Source organism: Heteronotia binoei, chromosome 2 (genome assembly GCF_032191835.1).
Source record: "Heteronotia binoei isolate CCM8104 ecotype False Entrance Well chromosome 2, APGP_CSIRO_Hbin_v1, whole genome shotgun sequence".
In the NCBI taxonomy this organism is placed as follows: domain Eukaryota; kingdom Metazoa; phylum Chordata; class Lepidosauria; order Squamata; family Gekkonidae; genus Heteronotia; species Heteronotia binoei.
This window is the reverse complement of record NC_083224.1, coordinates 23,195,380-23,218,105: the sequence shown is the minus strand read 5'-3', so window position 1 is coordinate 23,218,105 and position 22,726 is coordinate 23,195,380. Positions and strand designations below refer to the sequence as shown.

Sequence of the window (22,726 nt, the reverse complement as noted above, 5' to 3'; positions counted from 1 at the left end):
TCCCCCCCCGCACAACAGACACCTTGTGAGGTGGGTGGGGCTGAGAGAGCTCTAAAGAAGCTACCCTTTCTGCGAGAGCAATGGCTGACCCAAGGCCATTCCAACAGCTGCAAGCGGAGGCATGGGGAATCAAACCCGGTTCTCCCAGATAAGAGTACACACATTTAACTACTACACCAAACTCGCTCACTACACCAACCTCATGTGTCCCATTCGAAGTTGTGGCTACTACCTTGAAAACCTCAGACCAGCATACCTGAGGTGCTGCCTTCTCTCAGGTAAACTTACCTGTGCTTTCTAAAGAAGGGATTAAGCTGTATACGATATAACTTCTGTTTAATAGATAAAAGCTTGCAGCATATAACCTTTCTAATTTTTTTGGAAGGGGGAGTTAGCTAAGGATTTGCACCACTGATGAGTTACAAGAATCTTCAATGCCATGCAATTAATGGCTTCCATGAAAATGCTGAATCTCTTTAGATCAACTCCAAATGACCAACAGGAGGCCAGCCGCTAGGGCTTTTTTTGAGCAGGAAAGCACAGGAATGCAGTTCAGTCTGGCTTGACATCAGGGGGCGTGGTCTAATATGCAAATGAGTTCCTGCTGGGCTTTCCCTTCAAAAAAAAGCCCTGCCAGCCAATAGTTTCATTTCTCATATCCTTCTTTTGTACAGAACAGAAGTTTCTGTGGTCATGTATATCTAGTGGTCATGTATATCTAGGGGAAAGATTTTGCTGGCTTTGACATGCAATGTCTTTAGTAAACATTCAGTTGTGCAGATTTTATCCACGGAAGGAGGTAACGCTGTGAATAGTATGCTATCAGTCAGAACTGGAGAGAAGGGAATGCCCATTTCAGGGATTTTCACAGGGGTGAGATCCTCAGGAAACCATTGTTTTTTGCTGCCAAGTCACAGTTGACTTTATAGTAGAGTTCTCAAGGCAAGAGATGTTCATAGATAATTTGGCACTGAAGGCCTCTGTGTAGCAAGCCTGGACTTCTTTGGTGGTCTCCCATCCAAGCACTAGGCAGAGCTATCTCTGCTTAGATTCCATGATCTGAACAGACTGGGCTAGACTGAGCCATCCTGGCTGAAATAAAGTGAGTTCAGCCAGCTCTGAATCAACCAAAAATGCTATTGCAAGAAGAAACAGAACCAAACAGCACAGGGACTTCACTCATTATATACACTATGGCTGAGTTCAGCACCGGCCTGTGGGTGTGTGGTGCCCTAGGCAGGTCCCCCCCCGCTGCCCCCCATGGCACTGCAACGCAGCGCCGCACTCCATCCCCCCCATGCCACGTCAAGCCGAAGTGTCCACCCGTCCCCTCCCCCCCCTTCTCTTCCGTTCCCGTCCCATTCACCGCCGCTGGGGCCCTGCGAGACCTGACGCAGCATGTATCCCGGCTATGGGAGGGGACGGAGGGGGTGGGTGGGGCGGAACACCGTGGGGGAAGGAAATGGAGGGGCAGCAGGTGCACATGGGGGGTGGAGGCAAGCAAAGTAGACGCTTGCCTGGGGCACTGGGAGGGGGGAGCCCAATTTGATGCCCCCACCCTCCTGGCGCCCTAGGCAACTGCCTAGTTTGCCTAGTGGGTGAGCCAGCCCTGGCTGAGTTAAACACACACCCCTTTCGTCAGCAGCAATCCCTCCTACTGGTCTCTCCAGGATCCTTCATTTGCATTTCCTGGAAGAAATGTCTCATGTCCTGATTGGCCAGTTCTAAGAGAATGGCCAATTGGAATGTAGGCATCAGGATCATGGAGAGTAATGGAAACACGCTTCAAGCTCAGGACTACTAACACAGCAAATACATACCACTAGGAAAGCATAAGTACTTGTAATTAGATATATTGCATGAAAAAGTCTATTTTAAGAGCAATTTTGGTTTCACTTATGAACTTTAAGTACAGGGACAATGCTTTCAGAATGCCTACCTAGTGTTAATGTTCCCACCCAATACTACATAGCATAAGACACCTGCAGAATAACCAGGTGGCCTAAAATTAGGGTTGTCAAGACTCCCCTAGCCACCAGAGAGCCAGTTTGGTGTGTTGATTAAAAGCAGTGGACTCTAATCAAGATAACTGGGTTTGATTCCCTATTCTTCTAATGAAGCCGCTTGGGTGACCTTGGGTCAGTCACAGTTCTCTCAGAGCTGCTCTCTCAAAAGCAGTTCTCTCAGAGACATTTTGGTGTAGTGGTTAAGTGCACAGACTCTTACCTGGGAGAACCAGGTTTGATTCCCCACTCCTCCACTTGCAGCTGCCTTGTGTCAGTTATAGCTCTTGCAGAGTTGTCCTTGAAAGGGCAGCTTCTGGGAGAGCTCTCTCAGCCCCACCCAGTTCACAGGGTATCTGTTGTGGGGGAAGAAGGTAAAAGGAGATTGTGAGCTGCTCTGAGATTTGGAGTGGAGGGTGGGATATAAATCCAATATCATCATCATCTTCTTCTCAGCCCCACCTACCAGACAGGATGTCTGTTGTGGAGAAAGAAGGTGACTGTAAGCTGAGTGAAGGTATAAAGCCAAACTCTTAGAATCATAGAGTTGGAAGGGATCCCCAGGGTCATCTAGTCCAACCCCTGCACAATGTAGGAAACTCACAAACACCTCCCCCCAAATTCACAGGATCTTCATTGCTGTCAGATGGCCATCTAGCCTCTTATTAAAAACCTCCAAGGAAGGAGAGCCCACCACCTCCCAAGGAAGCCTGTTCCACTGAGGAATGCTCAAACATCAGGAAGTTCTTCCTAAAGTTGAGCCAGAAACTCTTTTTTCAACCCATTGGTTCTGGTCCTACCTTCTGGGGCCATAGAAAACAATTCCACGCCATCCTCTATATGACAGCCCTTCAAGTACTTGAGGATGGTGATCATATCACCTCTCAGTTGCCTCCTCTCCAGGCTAAATATCCCCAGCTCCTTCAACCTTTCCTTTTCTTCTGATGGGGACTAGGGTTGCCAGAACCAGATTGGAAAACTCCTGGAGATTTGGGGATGAAGCCTGAAGACACAGTGGAATACAATGCCACAGAGTCCACCCTCCAAAGCATCCATTTTCTCCAGGGGAACTGATCTCTGTAGTCTGGAGATGTGCTGTAATTTCAGGGGATCTCCAGGTCTCACTTGGAAGCTGGCATCCCTACTTGAAATACCCTTCTCTATATGTGGCATTCTAGAAGTGATTTTAATGACAGTAGAAACTTTTAAACTCTGTTTCAATGTTCCCTCTAAGAGTGTGAGCTAGCTCAGTTTTATAGCTTCCAGCGCACACATTTTTGTCTGAGCTCAGAGCAAACTAATGTATGCAGTAGTTCACAACTTTAATGCCAGTAGTTCACAAGGTAGAATTTTTGCTCACAAGACTCCACAGCTTAGAGGGAATGTTGGTCTGTTTTCATCCTGAGAATATGAAATACTGATCCCAACAGAGCTGTTTTTAAGTTGCTAATGTCTATTCCCATTGGACCCCAATTTAAAACAAACAAATGCTTTGATGGAATACGAGAGATATTTGGTCAGACTTGAGTTAATCTAGGAGGGGATTCAGTTCCAATTTGGGATTTCAGCGAGAGGAATTCCTCCCGGTACTCAAACAATAAGCAAACTTCCTTGTTGGAAGCAGCCTCTAATTGGCTTTCCTTTGTTTACTTCTGGTTTGATTATTTGTGGGACTCGTGATGGAAGTGGGGAATTGTCCAAGCCAAACTGTTTCCAGTTCAAGATCCAAATTCTGCGACCCAACTCAAGCATCAAAGGATGCAACCTTCTGATTAAAAAGACAGGTTCTGTTATGTTTCAGGTACAAATGAGATACATGTGTTCAGAAATGAATATTTTGGTTAGAGTTGCCAATCCCCAGGTGGGGACAGGGGATCCCCTGGTTTGGAGGCCCTCCCCCCTCTTCAGGGTCATCTGAAAAGGGAGAGTGCTAGGCACTCCATTATTCCCTATGGAGACTGATTCCCATCGAGTAGAATGGAGAACTGATCTGTGGGTGTCTGGAGAGGGGCTGGGGTTTTTTTGGTAGAGGCACCAAATTTGCAGCATAGCATCTGGAGCTTCTCCTCAAAACACCTTCCAAGTTTAAAAAGGACTGGACTACGGGGGCCCAATTCTATGAGCCTTCAAAGAAGATGCCCATTATTTCTAATGGAGGGAAGGCATTTAAAAGGAGCGTAGTCCCTTTAAATGTGATGGCCAGAACCCTCTTTGGAGTTCCATAATGCTCGTCACAGCCTTGCTGGGCCCAGGTTTATAACAATAGTTATAATAGTGTCATTAACAGCCACTCTCACATTTTGACATACTACTGTTTTGTTGCTTTCGCATGCTCATGCTACTCAGATCAAAGGTTTGCTCAATTTGTTAATTTTACTATTCTGTCATTGGATCTTATATTTGTACCATTTTACATTCTAAACCACTGCTACCAGATAATTTTACTATTCTGTCATTGGATCTTAAATCTGTACCATTTTACATTCTGAGCCATTGCCTACCAGGTGTGTATGGCTCTGCTCACTGTGCCAGATTCCTCGTCTGATGAAATGTGCTTAGAGCACACGAAAGCTTACGTTCTGAATAAAACTAAGTTGGTCTTAAAGGTGCTATTGACTCCTATTTTGTTCTACTACTTCAGACCAACACGGCTGCATACTTGGATCTATTTAGTTAGAATATTGGATTAGGATCTGCAAGATGCAAATTCAAATTTCCATTCAGCCATGATGGAAGCTGACTGGGAGTCCAGTCACCCTTTTCCCACCCAATTTACTTTGCAGAATGAGCAGTCCCCTAAGCTTCTTGGAGGAACAAAACATGTACTAAATAAGCAAGCCCACACAGTACTGCAGGATCAGCACCCTCAGCAAACATTTGCATCTTTGACTCTCTCTTCCACACAGGAAGATCCTGTTACCAATTATTGCTACAGTGGACCCGGAATACCCAATGCTGTGGCAACACTGCTGTAGTTAGTTCAATGCTCAGATAACAATGTGTTGCTTTAGACACTAGACCCTGATACTGTCTAAAGCAATAAGCAATGTCCTTTTGAGTGCCAAATCTGTAAGCAACAAGGAGAATTTCACAAGTTGACTTCACGTAACCATGTAAGGGCAACAAGGCACTCCTTGTGCAATCCAACTACAGTACATTCCCTTTCATGGTTCTTTGGGACCTGAAATAGTCTTGTCTGAGAATAGCAGAAGTCATTTTTACTGCACATTTGAAAAGGGGTCTTAAAAATACATCTGAAAAAGCGTTCTAGAATAGCTCAAGCCAGCAACATTGTTTTAGTTGGGTAAGGAAGCAGGATTTTTTAAAGACTCTCTGGTAGACAGCAGAAATAACGCTTAAGACAAGTAGACCCAGCTTGGAATGAATCCTCATTAAAGATATGCAGCTGAAAATGCAGGAAGTTATGTTACATTAGCTTCCAAGAATAATCAGCACATGGAAACACAAAGTGTGCATAAGATGGATGTAATAAATGTCTCATCTTCATCTTCATCTGGACCTATGCAGGATATTATGAATACAGAAAAGTAATTTAAGACAGGCGTCTTCTTCATCCTCTACTATTATTTAAGTAGTGAATTATCCTATTTACCTTAAAAGCAAGACTCGTTTTAAGAGCATAAGAGAAGCCATGTTGGATCAGGCGAGAAGCTCATCCAGTCCAACACTCTGTGTCACAGTGGGCAAAAAAACCAAGTGCCATCAGGAGGTCCACCAGTAGGGCTAGAAGCCCTCCCACTGTGCTCCCCAAGCACCACAAATATAGAGCATCACTGCCCCAGACAGAGAATTCCAACAAAATGCTGTGGCTAATAGCCGCTAATGGACCTCTGCTCCATATGCCCGCTCACGTGCCATCAAATAGAAATGGCCATCTTAAATTCACAAAGAAGTCACAGGTATGGTAATAGAAATCTGTCAAGTATAACTTTTAAAAGGGGGATTTTTTACACCCAGCATGACACTGATAAAATAACACTTTTTAATGGCATTGGAAGAAATGGAGCTTCAAGGCTAGAGAGAAAACACTGAGAATGCCTCTTACATGCTATTCAAACTTGGCAGAGGCTCAACTGATCACTGATATTGCACCTTTATAGAAGCGGGACCCGCATTTTAACTGGCAGCTTATGTTAGATGCTTTGCTTCAGTGGGCAGGGAAAAGTGATGGTGGCAATCATTTCTACTGAATCGAACTTCTGCAGATATTAACCTGAAAATGGGCAAAATCAAGCCCATACATGTGCTTTCTCCCTTGTGGGCCCCCACTTTGTGGAACGGCCTGTCTGAGGTCAGGAAGATTCCCAGAATCCTGTCTGGGAACAGAGAAAGCACATGTACAGACAGCTGTTGATTTTTGCTCACCCTGCAAAACGGAATTATTCAAGAGGGCTTTTCAACAGAGGCAACAGGTTTGCACTGTAGGAAATGATTCACAAAACAGAGACCATGGCCAATACTTGCTGAAAGTAGGATCCTATTATGTAATTTCTGTCCTGCTTAATGTATCATGTTCATACTGTATTGATGCTATGCTTCTGTTGTTCAACTTCTGAAATCCTAATGTGCTAGTTATTGAATGTCGCATTTTGTGGATTGTCCTGACTCACTAATCTGCTGAGTCCCTGTGAGAAAGATGGACTATAAATACCGTATATACTCGAGTATAAGCCGACCCGAATATAAGCCGAGGCTTCTAATTTTACCCCAAAAATCTGGGAAAACTTATTGACTCGAGTATAAGCCGAGGGTGGGAAACGCAGCAGTTACTGGTAAACCTATGGTACCTTTCATATACCCTATACAGTGAATTGTTTTACTTCGTGGCTGGTGCTCCCGCGGCTCCCGCCTATGCACTCATCTCGAGTCCCCTCCCTACTGGCCGTCTCACGCCCGCCAATAACTGTGGGCGCATCACATCCACTGTGATTGGCGGCGCTTGTTGTCAACATCTCCCCGCGGCTGTAGTAAAAAAGCTGGGCGGGCGGCTGATTAAGCTTGAATCAGCCGCCTATATTACTGAATAGAGTGATCAGCCGCCCGCCCGCCCGCCTATATTACTGAATAGAGTGATCAGCCGCCCGCCCGCCTATATTACTGATTAGGGTAATCAGCCACCCGTCCGCACAGCTATTTTACTACTTACCATAATCATTATTATAGCCGCGTGGGAGCTGATTAACCATCAATATAGGCATGCGGGCGGAATAGTGACTCGAGTATAAGCCGAGGAGGGGGTTTTTCTGCCCAAAATTTGGGCAGAAAAACTCGGCTTATACTCGAGTATATACGGTAAGTTCTTTTAAAAAATCAAATATATTTTCCGGGCTCATAGGGCATACCTCTACACTTTTTATTTCTTGAACAAAGGAGAAGTTGGGACACCCAAAGTTCAGCCTTTCCAATCTCACTAGCTTTTCCCCCAGCATGCATTCATAGCACAACCTTCCCTTCGCCTTTGAGCACCAATTTGGTGGTGGGGACAAGTGCCGTCAACTCACAGCTGACTTATGATGACCTGATAGGGTTTTCAAGGCAAGAGATGTTCAGAGGTGCTTTGCCATTGCCTGCCTCTGTGTCACAACCCTGGTATTCCTTGGACAAAAACGGTCCATCTGGGGGACATAATGGTCTCAGAGAAATTGGATTATATCCTGCCCTTCACTACCTGAAGGAGTCTCAGAGTAGTTTACTCCTTTCCCTTCTTTGCCCCACAACAGACTCCCTGTGAGGTAGATGGAGCTGAGAGAGCTCTGACAGAAACTGCTCTTGAGAGGTACAGCGCTGCGAGAACTTGTGACTGATTGAAGGTCAAATCAGCAGCTGATTGCAGAGGAGTGGGGAATCAAAACCCAGTTCTCCCAGATAAAAGTTTGCACACTTAACCACTACACCAAACTAGCTAGAAAACTGTTCAGATATATTTATAGGCTCTCAAGGTTTGTGTCTTGATATTTTAACCCTTCTGGTCGAAGTTATACGTTTCTTTTTTAATTATTCCACATTTCTATTGTTGTTCAAAATGCCCACCAACCACAAATCATAATCCAGCTACTGGTGGGGGGACTTAACAAGAGGGAAAGAGTAGTCTGGATAACCACCAGGAGCCAATAAATGTGTACATAAAAGCTACATTAGTTATACTTGTTTTGTGTCCAGGCCAAGAACTTGATATCCACACAGGAGGGATGCTATCTTGCCATTTTTCTCAAGGTTATGCTTTGCCTCCTGAATCTACCCAGTGATTCCCAAACACAACCTCTTGCTGCTTCCAGAAGTCCCAGTGACGTTCAAGCGATCAATGGCTTCTGCTATTCCTACCGTCATAATAACTACACCAAGCCAGGTGTCTCTGCTAGTCCCTGCTCTCCCACAAATACAGCTGAGTTATAGAGGCCTCTTCCTAAGCCGCCTCTCCCAAAGGAAACTTCAAGGCCTTATAAGCTGCTGCTGTGCAAGAGTTATCCACATTTCCCACAAAACATGGTTGCCTTCTACAGTTATTTATGATGTACCTCCAAACTCGTATTCAGATTTTACCTACCCATTGCTACCCAATCCTAAACCTTGAAAAATCATTTGGATGCAAATTAAAAAATAATTTCACCCCCTGTCAACATTAATGACAGCCTTCTTTGATTGTTGCTGCATTAACCCACCTGATTGCTAGGAAGTTTTAAGAACAAGCCTCTTTCAAACCCCAAAGCAAGAACAGCTGTGTGCATCAGGTCAAAAGTGCAGCGCCAGTGGATATTAGCCAGAAACCCGGGAAATGTCAACATACATCATCTCATTCCATTCAGCTGTGCTCCCACTGTGTCTCTGCTAAACAGATAACCAGGCATAAACCTTTTACCTGCCCAATTAATAAGCTACTACAAGTTGAGAATAGCTGCTCAGCTATTTGGTAAAATAGACTTACACATTTTGCAATAACAGTATTCTCTCCTCTCCCCCCAAGGGCACCAATATCCTGCATTTTCCCTACTTGAACTCATAACAAAAGAAGGAAGTTATGTACCTGCCTGGAAATTAAGAGGAGAGGCCCTCCTGACTAACCCATCAGTCAAAGAAGCTAGCTAGTTTTGTGGGTATATGAGAGAGGGCCTTTTCAGTGGCAGCCCCTTCACTTTTGATTTTTAGGAGGCAGCTGGTTTTATTTAGGACTGCATTTGATTTAATTTATAGACAGTCCTAAATTGTGATTGGGCTTTTAATGTATTCTATGCACTCTATTTTATCTATATTGTAAAACTCTTGAGTTCTGTAAGCTACAATACTTCAAATAAGTTCTAAAAGTACCCCAGTTAACAACAGGAGAAGCCTGCAGGAAGGCAAACTATTCCCTATAACAAAGCGGAACACAAGAAACTAATAATCTCCAGGTAAATTTAGTACCTCATCTTTACAAACAGCCGATTAGGAGCTCTTTATATGGAGACATTACTTCTTTTATTAGAAGACCATAGCAGACTTGTAATTCTTGTTGCTGCAAAATCTTATGCAGCCATTCAAATGGGGGGTCTAGCTTTTCCTATATTTTAGTAACCTTCTTAAAACTAGTAAATTAAGAAGTAGTATGGGGAAGACTGGAATGGAATAAGGACCTTTACAGGTCAAATGCAATTGACAAAGGCATGCACAACTGTTATTTTTGAAAGCTGAAAGTACAGCCAGCCAAAGTGAGCCAAGATTTGAATCTCTCCTGGAAGTTTAAAAATTTAAGGTAATAATTTAGTAGTCAAAAGTAACTGTGGAGCAATTTTAGCTGTATGTAGCAATGCGGTCATCCATCCTAAAGCGGGCCTACACATTTTCATATGCAAAGGTCAACACATTCGCCAGTCCAAGTTAGTTCTAATCTAACACAAGGCCTGAAACCACTGTTCTACAGGTGAAAATTCAGCTCTTGCAAAACTTCCTAAAATTAGCAGAACACCTCAGCTTTGTTTATTCCAAACGGAAACTGGACACTGCATATTAATTTTTCAAACTGTTTATTTTACAAGAAACTCCACATCATGGTGCTTTTTCAGTTAGAAGTTCCTGGAAAAGAAGAGAAGGGGAAATTATTTATTTAGATGTTAATGCCACCCCCCCCCCCAAATAACTTTAAAAATTGAGGATCTCAATGCTCTGATGGGTTATGCTGGGAAAATGAGGCACTGGCTTGAGGACACCCGGCAAGCTTCCATGGGAGAGTGAGGGCCACAAACTACTTGCTACTTTACTGGCCAATCGGGTTGATCATCACTTTCCCTGCAGCTGAACAGCAGCTGCAAGGAATGTCATTTTAAAAACTGGCAGGAACCTGACGCTGCTAAGAACTTTCTGGAGCAGAAATGGCCCCAGCAGGGAGTTCTTTGCAGAACTTTGGAGCTGCATGCTGAGTACAGCTGAGTGCAGCCCCAACAGTTATACAAACAGCTCCCTGCTGGGGCCATTTCAGCTCCAGAAAACAGAGAGCGAGCCCCTCCCCCCTTATCTGAATTGTGCTCCTGATTATTTTTGAATAGGTTATTTCCTGCAGCTGCTATATGGCTGTGAAGAAAGTGAGTACAGTCCAGGGAACCCAAACCCAGCACACCAAAAACCAGAATGATTAAACTAGAATAATTAAAGGTTTGGAACACTTTCCCTATGAAGAAAGGTTAAAACGCTTGGGGCTCTTTAGCTTGGAGAAACGTTGACTGCGGGGTGACATGATAGAGGTTTACAAGATTATGCATGGGATGGAGAAAGTAAAGTAGTACTTTTCTCCCTTTTTCACAATACAAGAACTCGTGGGCATTTAATGAAATTGCTGAGCAGTCAAGTTAAAACGGATAAAAGGAAGTACTTCTTCACCCAAAGGGTGATTAACATGTGGAACTCACTGCCACAGGAGGTGGTGGTGGCTACAAGCACAGCCAGCTTTAAGAGGGGATTGGATAAAACTATGGAGCAGAGGTCCACCAGTGGCTATTAGCCACACATATTGGCCATTGTGTGACACAGAGTGTTGGACTGGATGGGCCATTGGTCTGACCCAGCATGGCTTCTCTTATGTTCTTAAGATGGGTAGCTGTGTTAGTCTGCCTGTAGCAGCAGAAAACAGAAAGAGTCTTTCTGAAGAAGTGAGGAGTGAGTTACAAAAGCTCATGCCCTCCCACAAATTTTGTTAGTCTTTAAGGCACAACTGGACTCTTGCTCTTTTCTACGACTCATTCAGCCTAATTTACTTTACAGAACTAGATAACAGCTCTCTGAGCTCCCTGGAGGCAGGAGTGGGATTAAAATGGACTGGATCCAGAACTGCATCAGAAATAATAAAGAGATTAAGTTCTAAAGGAGGAAGAAGTTGGCTCAGCTATACCCATATACTTACTTGGAAACAATACCATCGTTTTTCGCCAGGCGCAGAATAGAGTCATCCGATTCCCCCTAAAAGACATAAACAAAGTGCAACAGTTAAGTCAGCAAACAACAGTGTCAAAAACAGCAGTGTAAAGTGAGGGGGGTTAACTTTAAAATGTGTCATTGTCAGGAAGGAGAAGCAACTGATTCTGCCCAAGATGCAAATTACATAGAAGAAGAGCTGGATTTATGCCCTGCCCTTCACTCGGAGTCCCAGAGCACCTTACAATCTCTTTTCCCTTCCTTTCCCACAACAAACACCCAGGGAGATAGGTAGGGCTGAGAGTGAGAACTGTTCTTGAGAGTACAACTCTGAGAGAGCTGGTGACTGACCCAAGGTCACTTCAGCAGGTGCACGTGAAGGAGTGGGGAAATCAAACCCGGTTCTCCCAGATTAGAGTCTGAGCTCCTAGCCACTACACCAAACTGGCTCTCATTGCTCAAGAGGATAGCCAGTAGCCTAGCATCCTTTCCTAGAGATGTAAAATTTCCAAAAATTTTGAAGCCATGGGAAAAACCAAACTTCCCTTGGGGGAGGGGAGATTAAAATTTTGGAAAATACTGAAATACAGGCAATACTTACTGTCCTATCAAATGTAAAATAATTTTGCTGTTTTAACACAAAATGCAGCATTTATCTCCCTTAGCATATAAAATTGTATGTCGTTTCTGACAAGTAGAACTGCAAATTTATCCAATACTTGAGAGGAACTCATGCATGCTATCATGATCTTAGGCCTAGTGAGGCCTACAGGGCAAGGATGAGCCTGCCTAGGAGTTGCTAGTGGGCCTACATCTCCCAGGATCTCTTCTGTCCCTCTGACTGGGTGGCAGAGATTTTGGAGGGGAAACTTGTCCAGAGGGGTGGGACCTGGGAGGAAGGCATAAAGAGGCCTAGATGGAGAGGGAAGTTGTTCTCTTTGAAAAGGCTGGGCTGGAGAATGCTGCAGCTGGGGAGTCATCCAAGGAGGGTGAGTGAGTCTGTTGAAATTAGAGGAAGGGAATGTATAGTTAGTCACATTAGGGCTTTTCTTTTTGTTTTGCACTGCCTTTACTGTTTGTATATTCACTGTTGCACTAAGAGTTTTACAACCCACTTATAATAAACTTGTTGTTATTCGGCATGGGCCCTCAGGTATCTTTGGTCACAGATAGGTGTTTGCTAAAGAAGGAAGATACAGGGGTTGGGTGGGTGCTCTGGGCCCACCAAAGACAGACCCTTACCAGTGTAGTAGAATGCCCTTCCTGGTCCCCTGCTGTGTGACACATGCTGTGTTATCTTAGGACAATAAGTTATTTGTTACCCAGTCTGTGGGAATGTGTGTCAGTGGTTTGAGTCACAAGGGAAGGGTCAGGTGAAAATGAAAACAGAAGGCAGTGAAAGCCCTGCGTGCTCTCCTAATGAAGGTTAAGTATCCTAGGTGCAAAAATGCATCCTGAAATTAACAGCTGTGTATGCCTACATCAGGCTAGTTGGGTATTGTCACATCTCAAAAACTAAGCAGGACTGGCCCTGTTTAGTATTTAGATGGGAGACCACCAAGGAATACCAGGGTCGTGACGCAGAGGCAGGCAAGTGCAAACCACCCCTGAATGCCTCTTGTCTTGAAAACCCCATGAGTTTGCCATACGTTGGTTGCGACTTGAGGGCACTTTCACCACATTACAGTGTGCCCACCTTGTCTTTAAAAGCATCACATTCATTCTAAAAGAGAAGACAAAAATATTTCATAGGAGGTTTTTTTTAATCTGCAGTAATCTTACAAGTTTCCTTCAGAAAGAAAATGTTTTCCCTGAATTTTTCTAGGCCTTTATTCTATTCTCTATTCTTGTCTCATCTGAGCCTAGTTTTTATTCCTAGCTTTTTATTGTTTTCATTATTTACATGAATTCTGCTTTGTCAAACACTGCTGTGGAGCACTGGCACACTAATAAAGAGGATCACAAGCTGTGCTAAGGCAATGGCACACATAGCCCTTTAAAGAGTGTATGAGCCATGCTGGGATTCCCCTAAAGCAACAGCAGGTCCATGTCCTTAGTGATCAGCGGCACGAGAGGATTAAGCCAGATTTGCAAAGCCAGCCAATCTAAATCTGCAAAAGACCTCTGCTGCTATTTAGGCCACAATTTTGTGTGGCTCTGATATGATTCGGGAATGACAGTCCATCTCAAGTTAGTAGATACCATTGCTCACCACATGAAAATCCCCTAACATACCCAAAGGGCTGCTTAATCCCTTATGAACCTGCCTAACCATTATGGTCATCTTCAGAAGCCCTGGTTTAGGTGCTCCCAGCCCTCTGAGATTAGGCAGGTAGAAACCTGAGACAGTGCCTTCTTGGTCATGGCACCAAAGCTCTGGAACTCCATCTCCAGGAAAACTTGTCTGTCTTCTTCTGTTACTATCTTCTGACAGTGGGAGAAAGACTTTTGTTGTGTTTCGCATTCCCCCAATAATCCCTCCTCCCTAACTACTATTTTCACATTTTGTATGTTTTTAAGCTTATACATTGTCTAGACCTCTTTGTTTCTTCCCTAATTCGATAAGCCATCCAGCCAAATTTAGAAACCCTCCTAGTCAAATTTTGATTATTGCCTGCAAACATAATTGACATAATTATCTTCCTATTGTGGCCAGGATAGGCACTGGGAATTGGCATGACCAGTACTTTCCTGATGTCATGATATAAACTGCAGGTAGTTTTATAATGCAACTTTATCATCTATATTTTAAACCAGGGGTGGCCAAACCTGCTTAACGTAAGAGCAGCTGTTTGTGAGCTGAAAGATGTGAACATCAGATGTTGGGAGAGAAGGAAGATGGGAGAGAGGGAGAGGTGGAAAGGAAGTAACTAATGCATTCTCCAAGCTACTGGCTGGCTTAGCTCGGTGAGGTGTTTTAAAGAGAGAAATGCCTTTTCCAGGCTGGATGACAGGGTGGTGGCGGCTTCAAAAGCCACACAATATGTGCAAAAGAGCCACAGTTTAGCCACCCGTTTTAAACTGTTAGAAACCTTGCCAGCCTTTGTAAAGGCAGAAAAGCAGGATACAATTTTTTGTAAATAAATACATGAAAATAAATAAACTATCGTTAAAAAAACGGAACCTTATTACATCAGTCTCTCCTGATATTCAGTCCATTGTTCTGTGATGACAGCAAGACAGGGTGACAGCTGGTATGGCATACTGGTTGAGAGTGTAGCACTAGTATGGGGGTGGCCAAATGCAGCTCGGAAGCCACATGTGGCTCTTTCACATATATTGTGTGGCTCTCCAAGCCCTCCCCACACCCCATTGGCCAGTTTGGAGAAGGTATTTGTCTCTTTAAATCACTTCTCCAAGCCAAGCCAGCCAGCGACTTGTAGAACGCATTAAAAGTCAAAGTTGCTTTCCACTTCTGCCTCCCTCCATTTCCTTCCTTCCTTGCAGTTCTCAAGACGTCTGACATTTATTCTATGTGACTCCTACGTTAAGCAACTTTGGCCACCCCTGAACTAGTACTTGGGAGACCCAAATTCAAATCCTCACCATGCCACAGAAGCTCATGGAGTGACTTTAGCCATACTCACAGCCTCACAAGGTTGTTGTGAGGATAAAATGGAGAATAATGTAAGCTAATTTGGGTCCACATTGGAAAGAAAGGTGGGAGTAAAGAATGAAGTAAATAAGTAAAATATGGTCCACTCTGCTTGTACAGTAACTGCAAGGTCTGTAAAGGAAAGTCAGAGAAGATGTACAAAGAATCACTGCACAAATACAAACATTAAAGACACCTCTGGAATACCTCTGCAATGGCCGCTACACCTCAAGCATCTTGTAGAAGAATAATACAGAGAGGGACTTCTGCTATCTCTGCAACTCCATTTACCTTGGTTTGTATCAAGTATAATCTAGATTCATAGTCATTTTTGTGACCGCTTCCAAATCTGATTTTTGTACTGATTGCACCTCTTTATCTCCTTTATACCTCCCTATAGAGCCTCATAGGTTCTGCCTTAAAGGTAGATGACTAAAACACCAATCGGAAGCATGCCTACTGATTTCAAGAGGAGTTACTCCCAAAAAAGTGTGTGCAGGATTGCAGTTCAAGAAACCCGGTAGATGAAGCATCTTTGGAAGGCCATTTAAGCATCTTCCTCCCTCAAGGGATTGGAACACTTTTCCTATGAAGAAAGGTTAAAACGCTTGGGGCTCTTTAGCTTGAAGGAACATCGACTGATAGACATGATAGAGGTTTACAAGATTATGCATTGTCTATATGAGAATTTGTAGACATTCAATGAAATTGCCGAGCAGTCGGAGTAGAACTGATAAAAGGAAGTACTTCTTCACCCAAAGAGTGATTAACACATGGAATTCACTGCCACAGGAGGTGGTGGCAGCTGCAAGCATAGACAGCTTCAAGAGGGGAATGGATAAACATATAGAGCAGAGGTCCATCAGTGGCTATTAGCCACAGCATATTATTGGAACTCTCTCTCTGGAGCAGTGATGCTTTGTATTCTTGGTGCTTGGGGGGGGGGGCACAATGGGAGGGCTTCTAGCATCCTGGTCCCACTGATGGACCTCTTGATGGCGCCAGGGGTTTTTTTGGCCACTGTGTAACACAGAATGTTGGACTGGATGGGCCACTGGCCTGATCCAACATGGATTCTCTTATGTTCTTGTACTGCAGTCTTGCACTGGTTGTTAATACCCAATAGGATGGCACATGAACTCGGGGCATCATTTCATGAGAACACCCTGCAGAGGGACCCCAATGCAAAAACAAGACAGCCACCATGAGATGAAAAGGCACTGGGAGTTCTATTCATCTTAGAAATATATTAAGAAAACACTTACCATCCTACGGATTGCTCCACAAATTGCATATGTTTTGAACTGGCCGTTGACTCTGCCTGTGACCTTGTCAACCTGAAATTGGAGCATTTCACATCATGATGTGTAACTACAAGCTCATTTTCTCAACATGTCAACAGAAATCCCATGGGAAGAGTGTAATCATATCTACATATTTGGAAAATGCAGAATGCAAATAATAATAATAATAAAAATACTTTTTGGCCTCCATGCTACCTCCCTGGCTAGATATAAAGTAAATTAATGGGGTTCAGCTGCACTAATGAAAAACACCATTGGCCCAGATTCATTGGAGCCATAAACTCTGGGACAAAAGTCTGTCTGATCCCATATATGGAGAAGAATTTATTTTTTCTAAATTTTATTTACTAAGCCTCAACACATCCCAACAAGAAGAAATCTTATTTAAACAACAAAGTGAAATGATAGAAAACAAGAAGACAATTAACATTTGCAGAATGGGACACAAAGAGGCCACAAAGGTATGTACAAAAGGCAGTTGCCCATCCTTCGTTATAGTTATTTGCTCCTCTCCTGCTGGGTTCTTCCTGTGGATTTGGGATAATCTTGATCCAATGCAGTGGAAGAAATAATTGATGCCTGTAAGGAATGGAAGCCAGTCTGCATAGGATGGCTGGGTGCGATTGGCTTCAGCTGTAGGACTCTCCCTTGAACGAAGGGAGTGGCTGCAGCTTTAAAAGGATTTTCCCCCCTCCCAAGTGAGCATCTCTGAGTTGGAAAACGGACACCTTCCCAAGGCAATTCCTGATAAGACCAGCACGGCTCCCACACCTTTCTTTGACGCTCCAAGTTTGTACAACCAGATTAGCTTGTTTCATTGTTTTGTCTGCTTGCTTCCTGATACTGAGCAAGTATTTTATTGCTCTTGTATGATTTTTGGACCGGGGTGTTTATCTGCTCCGCACACACACCCTGAACTGTGAACGTTTCTTTTAAATTCAATTAAAAGCGAAAATTTCCTTTTACGCTGGTCAGAGTTCTTTGCCAACCACCTCTTCACATAAACCCAGAGGTCAGTGACACCAGACAATGCCTACACTCAACTTTCCTTTCAATGGGATCCTGAAGCTTAAACCAGGGAACAGGTACACCATCCTGATCTCTATATGTCCAAAGAAAGCAACAGCAATTCATCTCATGCCACTGCTGCATCTAGTAATGGCTCAAATCTGCCTGAAAATGCCTCTACCAGAGACAGAGCAAGACAAAACTAAACACAGCAGCGCTTTGACCTGGATAGCCCAAGCAAGCCTGATCTCATCAGATCTCATAAGCTAGGAAGTTCTGGATGGGAGACCTCCTTGGAATACTAGCAGTTGGAAGGCAGTGGGAGGCTTTATTCAGCCTCTTCTTTGAATATCCTTCATGTCCCCAGTAGGGGTCTGTGATGGATTAGAACAAAAAGGTGATTTTGCAAAACTGCGGAATCGTTTGAAGAGGGGCAGAGAGGGAAGAGTGGCTATGATTGATAGCTCTTTTCCTAGCTCTCCCATTGGTTGGAACAAGCCCACAGAATTCTAAAGAGTGAGTTGGGTTTTGACAGGTGTGGTGGTGGTGGGAATTATTCCTGGGGGAAGAGATACTTGGGGAGGTGCCACAGATGATGTCTCTTGGAGAGTGCCATAGAGAGCAAGTGTGGTGCAGAAACACAATATCCACCTGAAGGTCCTAAAAGTGTCTGCTTTTTCCCACTCGGTTATGTCCCGTGGCACAGAGTGGTAAAGCTGCAGTACTGCAGTCAGAACCCTCTGCTCACAACCTGAGTTCGATCCCAGCGGAAGCTGGTTCAGTTAGCCGACTCCAGGTTGACTCAGCCTTCCATCCTTCCGAGGTCGGTAAAATGAGTACCCAGCTTGCTGGGGGGAAAGTGTAGATGACTGGGAAAGGCAATGGCAAACCACCCCATAAAAAGTCTGCCGTGAAAACACTGGGAAAGCAATGTCATCCCAGAGTTGAAAACACTGGTGCTTGCACAGGGGACTACCTTTACCTTATGTCCAATAAATTTTGTTCTTTTATTTTAATTTCTAACATCTCCAGTGCCATTTCTGTTATTCCTGGGGAAAGTGATGGGAAAACCCTTCATGAATAGAGGGAATGAACAGGGATTCGCCACCAGAGGTCGCCATGACTTCCAGGTGCACCAGCACACACACACACACTCACACATTTAAAAATACCAAAAAACCCCCCCCAAAATTAACAACAGCAGCAAATTGCATCAGCACTATTTCTCCCAGTGCTGCTGTTGTTGGAGAGCAGTAATTGGCTAACTAATCAGTGCAGTCTTTAGCATAGTCGTACCCTTCTAAATACATAAAAGTCAGTGGCTTAGAAGGACACAACTGTATATAATCTGGCTTTTCCAGTTGCTATATAGAACTGCTTAAGAAGAGTGATCCACATATACTTATCCAAAGCACACTATAATTTGCCATACAAGTGTTTATCTCTTACTCAGTTCAGGCATCTGGAAAGTTACAAGAATGACTGAACGACACAGGTTTGGATTCTTTCATGCTGTCAACTGGCATATTATGACTAACTCTGATAGTTTACCTACCTCTGAAACATTTATTTGGATGGAAGCATGGTCCTTGGCACCAATTATCCGGTTGCTAGCAGAGCTGAGGAAAAAAGACACAAAAAGTTTATAAATCAGACAGGTCTAGGAAAACAAGCCCCCTTCCTTGTGACAAGGTAATACAGGCAATTGCTGTCTAGTCCACACAATTAGAGGCCACATCTATTCTGCCAGCACTGCATGGCCGACCTATGTATACCCTGCTGTATACTGTTGCCAGAAACTCCACTTATGTGACATTATTATGCATAACCCCATTAAACAGTGCTGATTAATATACTGATTTGTGCTCTCTGGCAAATTTTAACTAATGCAATTGTTATAATCTGTGTTGCATCCACTGCTTTATCACATGGAAAGGTAGGATTTTTTTTAATGAAAAACAGGGAGGTACAGTTACACTCCTCATAGTACTGACTTGGGTGTTCATGGATTACTTAGCACAAGAGCACTGTATTCTACATCCTACTCAAAATTATCATGCCTTTTCTATCACTGAATTTTATGCATGTTTGATACATTCATCTACCATGCTGGAATTTCTTTAAGTGTCCTTAAAAACAAAAAAAAGATGGTGGTTAAGATAGAAACCTTAGCCCTATTGCAAAGTACAAATCTGAACAGTCTCATAACTGATATTAAGCTATTCTTTAAAGAAATGCATCAATTCATTGCACTGTTGCTTCTAAAAGGCAGCTGGAGGAAAGAAATCTATATTACACCAAACTCATTACTCCCAGATTAAATCCTAAGAGTCTCCAGCTAAAGGGATCAGATGGAAGACAATGTGAAAGACCTCTACCTGAGACAGTGGGAAAGCCACTGCCAGTCTGAGAAGACAATACTAATCTTGATGAGCCAATGGTCTAGTTCAGTATAAGGTAGCCCATATGTTTTAGTGAATACAAAACAGGCCCAGCACAGGCAGAAATCCAGTTAATTTATATGCTGCCTTCCCATAAACTTGCTTGATCTTACAATCATTACACAGCCATTTAATCAAGCGATTTTAAGAATGTGAAATTGTTCCTGTAAGTAAGTGAAGATTTATTTAACGTACCCAACATACATATCTATCTCATTATCTGGTAAAAAGCCCTAAACTCCAGCTTTCTTTACCCTGTATGCACCTTATCTACTATCCCATCCCAGTCTTAAAGATAATAGACTGACCAAAAAAAGAAAGTGATATAACACTAAAATTATCTGTTCAATATTGTGTTGTCTGTATGCAGCTTCTATCAAAAGTCCTCCCTCTTTGACTTCTGACTTCATTGATTTGTGCTTTTAAGTTAAAACTACAGTCATTTGCTTTACATAGGGCTGCTGCTTAAGACAACTGGGAAGCTACATTTAATTCAGAATGCAATGGCCTTCCATTTAATGGTGGGGTATTGTGCAGATATAACAATGGATGTTAGAACAACTTTCCAGGCTGCCTTTGCTTCTAGTTTCAGTTCAATATGCCACTTCTTAAAGGCTCTTTCATTATCTGGGATGTACATACCTGCAGAGAGCTTCTCTGCCCTCCTTTTGGAAGGCACATTGAATATTTCTATTTCAGATATATATTTTTCAGTGTGATTTGGTTTAGTCTGCTGAGCTCAGCTTTAACCTGATTGGTATGCTGCTGGATTTGGATTTGACTGCATATTTTAAATCATTTTTGTAAGCTGCCCAGAACACACAGAATGGCACAGGATGTAAACTTTTAAAACAAATACAAATAAACTTCTCTTGCTCATTGAAACACAGTTGACCAGTTCCCATGGAGCAGAGAAATATGAGGGGGGAAAGCACACAAAAGATCTAATAGTACATGAAGAAAAAAAGTCCCCTACCTGTTTTGCAGGAAACTTTTTACCTGAACAATAAAATATCTTTCTTCATTTACACCATCAGCTCTTTTGTTTAGTTTTTCTCTGTGATTGGTGTGGACTGCTTTTTCTCTTTGTATCTTTTTACTCACCATTTACGAGGCACGTACAGATCCACAAATTCCCCAGCATCGTTCTGCATGGTGAGTTTTTAGATCCTGCTATTAGTGACGTGCAACAAGAAATTCCTGAGCAGAAAAGACAGTGGATCAGTGCCTCTCAGATACTCAAGTGACTTGAAACTAGAGAAGATCCCTAGCAGTATCTGAACTACCAATTGGGGGAGGGACGGTGGCTCAGTGGTAGAGCATCTGCTAGGGAAGCAGAAGGTCCCAGGTTCAATCCCTGGGATCTCCAAAAAAGGGTCCAGGCAAATAGGTGTGAAAAACCTCAGCTTGAGACCCTGGAGAGAGCCGCTGCCAGTCTGAGAAGACAATACTGACTTTGATGGACCAAAGGTCTGATTCAGTATAAGGCAGCTTCATATGTTCATTTTAGGGAAATATTTCAGTGCATTCTCATCATTGTCATATGCATACTTAAAATGACGTCCTGTGTAGTAATTCAACCAAATAAGAATATAAGAACATAAGAGAAGCCATGTTGGATCAGGCCAACGGCCCATCCAGTCCAACACTCTGTGTCACACAGTGGCCAATATATGTGTGTGGATATATATATATATACACACACACACACACACACACATATATAGATACATACATACACACATACTGTGGCTAATAGCCACTGATGGACCTCTGCTCCATATTTTTATCCAATTCCCTCTTAAAGCTGGTTATGCTTGTAGACGTCACCACCTCCTGTGGCAGTGAATTCCACATGTTAATCACCCTTTGGGTGAAGAAGTAGTTCCTTTTATCCATTTTAACCTGACTGCTCAGCAATTTCATTGAATGCCCATGAGTTCTATTGTGAGAAAGGGAGAAAAGGACTTCTTTCTCTACTTTTTCCATCCCATGCATAATCTTGTAAACCTGACGTTTCTCCAAGCTAAAGAGTCCCAAGCGTTTTAACCTTTCTTCATAGGGAAAGTGTTCCAAACCTTTAATCATTCTAGTTGCCCTTTTCTGCACTTTTTCCAATGCTATATCCTTTTTGAGGTGCGGTGACCAGAATTGCACACAGTATTCCAAATGAGACCGCACCATCGATTTACACAGGGGCATTATGATACTGGCTGATTTGTTTTCAGTTCCCTTCCTAATAATTCCCAGCATGGTGGCCTTTTTATTGCAATTGCACACTGTCTTGACATTTTCAGTGAGTTATCTACCATGACCCCAAGATCTCTCTTGGTCAGTCTCTGCCAGTTCACACCCCATCAACTTGTATTTGTAGCTGGGATTCTTGGCCCCAATGTGCATTGCTTTGCACTTGGCCACACTGAACCTCATCTGCCACGTTGACGCCCACTCACCCAGCCTCAACAGATCCCTTTGGAGTGCCTCACAATAATAATAAACAATCCTCTCTGGTTCTCACCACTCTGAACAATTTAGTGTCATCTGCAAACTTGGCCACTTCACTGCTTACTCCCAACTCCAGATCATTAATGAACAAGTTAAAGAGCATGGAACCCGGTACTGAGCCCAGCGGCACCCCACTGTTTACCGTCCTCCACTGTGAAGACTGCCCATTTATACTCACTCTCTGCTTCCTATTAATTAGCCAGTTTTTGATCCACAAGAGGACCTGTCCTTATAGAGACATTTTATCCTTATTTCAGCTCTCAGCTATGGAAGGCAAATATCTACAAGTGAGATTAAGTTATAATAAAACCATAGAGAATTATCATTTGTTCGGCAATCCTGAGAATATAATTTCCAACAGGCAAGCCCCACTGTCTTTTTACCAATTTCTTTCAATGCCAGAGGAGAGTTCTGGAAATAATTAAACATTCCCTGAAAGGGGAACATGGTGTCTTGTAACTAGACCAACTA

The 22,726-nt window shown here is 43.2% G+C and overlaps 1 protein-coding gene across 1 annotated transcript in view; it reads right to left on the bottom strand.

Annotated features, from left to right (window-relative positions):
- Positions 1 to 10,004: 10,004 nt before the first annotated feature.
- The window catches only part of RPS21 (ribosomal protein S21), a 14,780-nt gene continuing 2,058 nt past the window's right edge, over positions 10,005 to 22,726 (bottom strand). The window contains exons 2-6 of the mRNA XM_060230702.1: positions 20,855 to 20,950; positions 18,865 to 18,928; positions 16,263 to 16,334; positions 11,392 to 11,447; positions 10,005 to 10,070 (exon numbers count right to left, since the gene is read on the bottom strand). Of these exons, the coding sequence (XP_060086685.1) occupies positions 10,061 to 10,070; positions 11,392 to 11,447; positions 16,263 to 16,334; positions 18,865 to 18,928; positions 20,855 to 20,904 (252 nt within the window). The 5' untranslated portion in view covers positions 20,905 to 20,950 and the 3' untranslated portion in view covers positions 10,005 to 10,060. The remainder of the gene's footprint in view (positions 10,071 to 11,391; positions 11,448 to 16,262; positions 16,335 to 18,864; positions 18,929 to 20,854; positions 20,951 to 22,726) is intronic.